A 5,206-nucleotide genomic window follows, 5' to 3' on the forward strand; every position below is an offset into this window, starting at 1 on the left:
ATGTTGATCAAATCATATGCAATAATTTATTTAATAAACTAATCAGAAAAACTTGAATTAATTAATTTTTAAATGGAATATAATCCAAAATTCAAATGGATGCCTTTTCCATTTTTTTAATATTTAAGAGAGAATAAAGCAGAAATTAAACAAATTATTTTCATATATAGTTTAATATGGAGTTTGTGGAATACCAAAGCATTTGGTCTACGTCAATGTATAATTTCCATCTCTTTATTTCATATTTTTTATTTACTTAAAAAATCAAATTAATAATAAAAGATAACATGGTGTGATACACAAATGTATTATCTACAAAAAATCATTTAATACATATATTCTGAATTAATAATAATAATTTGAACTTATATTTTCCGTTTAACTGTTGTTAATTTGTTAGTTATAATTGAAAGTTATATCAGAAACAATGGAAGGTCCCTATCTTATGTCAACACATTCTTGAATTCATACTTATCAATTAATTTTGAAATGGAGATAAAAAATTTAAATTTTGTTATATTTATTCACCAGATTCGAGTATAAATGTATGTACGTGGTGGAATTGTTAGGTGAAAAAAAGAGAGCAGAATCTTTATTTAAGTTCTGAAAAAGGATGAAGGACAAATTAAAAAGCCAAGTAGAAGCTGCCATTAAAATCATAGGATCAACGACATCAACTCTTGAACCCAGGAACAAGGCAACCAAATTCTGTCTTTAACCCCTTACGTGGCATGCTATGATAGGATCTTCAACACTCCCTTTTCCCTCCGTGTGATTCAACTCCTCTTACAAAATTATCACTTTTTGGTTTTGGTTTTTGTTTTTGGTGATTGCGACTGTGTTTTTATTTATACATTTGCAGGCGATGTCTCAGTGTGTTTAATGCAAATCCCTGCACTATAGTTTTTTTCTTTCATTTCTTTGTAGAGAGATTAGAAAGGTACATGTACCAAATAAAAATCCAAATACAAGCTCACTCTTTTAGTAATATAATTATGTTTCTTTTTCTGGGTTCTCTTTTTTACTACTAGGGTGTGTCTGCAATTTTCTTTTTTGTTCATTCATTTTTGGGGGGTTTATGCTTTGCATTGGCTGGACAGATGTGAAACATTTTTTTCTCTGGTGAAGCACGTTTTCTGTATAAATTTCCTATTTTTAGATATCACCTTGGGAAAGACTTGGTTTTTACCTTTACCCCTTATTTGAAAATCCCATGAACTTGTGGTTCTTCTCTCTTCTACCTTTGTTGCCCTCTCCCTCTGAATTACTATCATTAGATTCCTATCTATATTAATTCAAATCACCTCCTAGTCAAACAAGAAACCTTTTCTTCTTTGTGCTTTCTCATTTCTTATTGCTGCAAAAATATTGTATGAACAAGTTACATGCTTTGTTTTCAAGGGTATGCATACTGATAATGAAATCATTCAACCTTTTCTTCAATGTCAAGGCAATTGTTGGAATTCATGTTTGTTTGTTTATTTCTCTGTTGCCTTTTTGAATGGGACCATGTAAGTAGGGGTCCATATATATATAAAGGCAAAGTGACATGTAGGTGGTGGTTGGTATTTAGATCTACATGTTTTTTTTTACACCTTTCAAGGGTCTTGTCTTAGGGTCAACATTGCTTTCATGATCTTTTGTGATGTTGCATTGCTTTGTTGATTTTGTATCACTTGTGCTTGAGCATATATGTTGATTGGTGGCATTCCGAATTTTGCAGTAGGTAGATTATTTCTGAAATCATGAAGCAAAAAGATGAAAAGAATCAGTCCCAATCTGATAGAGCTTTGAAGATTATCCCTGTAACGTTACTGGTTTTCGCGTTATGCGGGTTATCGTTCTATCTTGGTGGAATCTTCTGTTCTGAGAAAAGCTTATTGGAAGGGAAGATAGTCCAAGAGCTTTCCAAGGCTGTTTCTTCTCCCGAATATTCTGCAGAAAATGCCCTTCAAATCAAGCCCGTTACCTTCTCGGAATGCAGCATCGATTATCAAGACTACACTCCATGCACCGATCCCAGGGTAACGACACATGATCATTCCTCTAATGGTGTTGCAAGATGCTTAGTTTTGAATGCTATACTGATATGACTTATGTTTGTTGCTACAGAGGTGGAAGAAGTACGGTTACCGTCGGCTTACTTTCTTGGAACGCCACTGTCCTCCGCTGTATGAGAGGAAGGAATGCTTGGTTCCACCCCCTGTAGGATATAAACCACCAATCAGATGGCCAAAGAGTCGGAAAGAATGTTGGTACAGGTATTGTTTATTTTTATAGCTATTTTCTGGCTTCGGTGTGATTTATGTTTAGAGGGTCGATTGTGTTGTTACGACACACGTTGATCTGCTCTTTTTAGGAACGTCCCGTACGATTGGATCAACAAGCAGAAGTCTAATCAGAATTGGCTGAAGAAAAAAGGGGAGAAGTTCCTTTTCCCTGGTGGTGGTACTATGTTTCCTAAAGGAGTGGGTGCATATGTTAATTTAATGCAGGATCTGATCCCTGAAATGAGAGATGGCACAGTTCGAACTGCAATCGATACCGGTTGTGGGGTGAGTTGCAATTCTGAAAGCGTGTGGAGTTCCAACTGTTTCTTCTCATTTCCCTCATCCCATTATAGATTTAAAACTCTTTTGATTCCAGGTAGCAAGTTGGGGGGGTGATCTATTAGATCGTGGAATTCTGACGCTTTCTCTTGCTCCGAGAGATAATCATGAAGCTCAGGTCCAGTTCGCGTTAGAACGTGGGATACCAGCAATCCTCGGTGTCATTTCTACGCAGCGCCTTCCTTTTCCTTCAAGCTCATTTGATATGGCTCATTGCTCAAGATGCCTTATCCCATGGACTGAATTTGGTAAAATGAGTATCCTCATTGTTTATGATGAAGTTCCTTCCTTATCCACCAAGTAACACATTGCTTTGGATATGTTGTTGGTTTTCAGGTGGAATTTATCTCCTTGAAGTTCATCGAATACTCCGCCCAGGTGGTTTCTGGGTCTTGTCTGGCCCTCCTATAAACTACGAACACCGCTATCAAGGATGGAATACAACTATCGAAGAGCAGAGAGCAGCTTTAGAGAAGTTGCAGGACTTATTGACATCAATGTGCTTTACAGTGTATGCTACACAGGATGATATTGCTGTGTGGCAGAAATCATCAGATATTGGCTGCTATGAGAAGCTCACCGGTCCAGATGTCTACCCAGGCACGTGTGATGACAGTATCGAACAGGATGCAGCATGGTACACTCCGTTACGCCCATGTGTTACATCTCCAAGACAAAAGCTTAAGAGGTCATCCGTGGGTTCCCTGCCAAAGTGGCCACAGAGGTTAAACATCGCACCTGAGCGCATTTCAGATGTTCCTGGTGGGAGTGGCAATGCTTTAAAGCGCGATGACAGCAACTGGAAAGTGCGAGCCCAGCACTACAAAAAGATCCTCCCAGCAATTGGGACTGATAAGATTAGAAATGTTATGGACATGAATACAGTCTATGGAGGTTTAGCTGCAGCTCTCATTGATGATCCCTTGTGGGTCATGAATGTAGTCTCTTCCTACTCTGCCAACACATTACCTGTTGTCTTTGACCGGGGCCTTGTCGGCACTTATCATGACTGGTAATCTACAAATACATTTATACCAACCATGAATCCGAGACTGCAATACGATGGCATTTTTAACTTGTTTTCCGTTCATAGGTGTGAAGCTTTTTCGACATATCCTCGAACATACGATCTCCTTCACCTCGATGGCCTTTTTGCCGCCGAGAGCCATAGGTACAATATCGGGCTTATAACAGATTCATTACGTTTTGCCCTTTTACAAGGATTGAAATATCCAACATATAAGCAAACCATTGTCTTGTCAGGTGTCATATGAAGTATGTGCTGTTGGAAATGGACCGCATCCTGCGACCGGAGGGGCACGCATTAATATGGGAATCCAGCTACTTCATGGATGCTATCGAGACCATTGCGAAGGGAATGAGGTGGAACTGCCACAAAGAAGATACTGAAAATAGTGGAGAGAATGAGAAAATACTAGTATGCCAGAAAACTCTGTGGTATGCCTCCTCTACTAACAGTACAAGATGATCCCAAAAGTCTTCTTTGCCTGGTTAAAACCATAATTATTGTTCCAACAGTATGGGAGCTGAATGAAACAAAGGAGTATTCCCTACTTTCGATACACAAAAATGGATAAATTAATAAGATATTCCAAAGAAATCAACAAACTTTTGAATTCATCATGTTCTTCAGCTGAAGAATTAGCCTCCCAATAATATCATTTTGTTACCTTATAGATATAACGTCTTTGTAAGGCATCTTTATAAATATTATATATATATATAAACCGTCCTCATATATTATTTTTATTTTTATTTTTTTTGAACAAAGTCCTCATATATTATTATCTTTATTTTTGGGGCCTTTCTTCTTTGTTGTTAACAAGTCCAAAATCAAAACCCCAATGGGTTATTCATGAATAGAACAGATATTTTATCATTCCAGCTGTGATCTAATAAATAGTTCCTTGGTGGTTGAGTTTAGCTTTATCATTGTTTTTAAATTAGTTAATTAATCGGAAGATAATTTAAATAAAATGAAAATGATGAGATTGTTATGTCCACCAAATATTATGAAGATTGCACATGCCGTAGAAAATCTATAAAAGCCTTAATAATCTGAATGATTGGCGTTAAGTATCATATTCTTTCGCAAAAGATCTCAATTTGGACAACCGGAGGAATGTTTGTGATACGATATGATAGCCTGATATATTCCCTTTTTATTTCTCTTTTACCTCCCAATCCAATCAAGAACAATTCCTTAGTATTAACTTGACATCATGATCATTTTCGCTTTTAATATTTATTTTTTAATTAATTTTGCCATATATTTTTAATTACTTCCAAACCAACCATTAAAATTTTATTTGTATTACCGTAATTTTAACAGTTCAGTTAATTTTATTGTCTTGAGAAAAGCAATTTATCTAAAATTTGAAGGTTGGGACCGTAATTACAAAAAAAAAAAAGATTAAGCGTTAGGAACTAAATTTTGTCAATGTTGATAGAATGTGCAAAGTTGAGGATAAATTTGTTATTTTTTAGAATTAGGACTAAATTGATAGAACATTTAGACCTTGGAGGGCTAATAAAAAGTCATGTTAGCATTCCATTAATGATTTAACAAAGAAGTG

The 5,206-nt window shown here is 36.1% G+C and overlaps 1 protein-coding gene across 3 annotated transcripts; it reads left to right on the forward strand.

Moving 5' to 3' along the window:
• The first annotated feature begins 630 nt into the window (after positions 1-630).
• LOC105791846 (probable methyltransferase PMT21) lies at positions 631-4,514 on the forward strand. 3 transcript variants are annotated; one of them, XM_052634270.1, is made up of 8 exons: positions 631-769; positions 1,724-2,024; positions 2,113-2,261; positions 2,360-2,555; positions 2,647-2,857; positions 2,946-3,621; positions 3,703-3,780; positions 3,873-4,514. In XM_052634270.1, the coding sequence occupies exons 2-8, from the start codon at positions 1,746-1,748 to the stop codon at positions 4,096-4,098; spliced, it is 1,815 nt and encodes a 604-aa protein (XP_052490230.1). In that variant the 5' UTR covers positions 631-769; positions 1,724-1,745; the 3' UTR covers positions 4,099-4,514. The 3 variants fall into 3 exon arrangements, with proteins under 3 accessions (XP_052490230.1, XP_012475551.1, XP_012475550.1); XM_012620097.2 differs by lacking the exon at positions 631-769 and adding an exon at positions 802-940; XM_012620096.2 differs by lacking the exon at positions 631-769 and adding an exon at positions 1,032-1,402.
• Positions 4,515-5,206: the final 692 nt, after the last annotated feature.

This window comes from Gossypium raimondii, chromosome 8 (assembly GCF_025698545.1).
Source record: "Gossypium raimondii isolate GPD5lz chromosome 8, ASM2569854v1, whole genome shotgun sequence".
In the NCBI taxonomy this organism is placed as follows: domain Eukaryota; kingdom Viridiplantae; phylum Streptophyta; class Magnoliopsida; order Malvales; family Malvaceae; genus Gossypium; species Gossypium raimondii.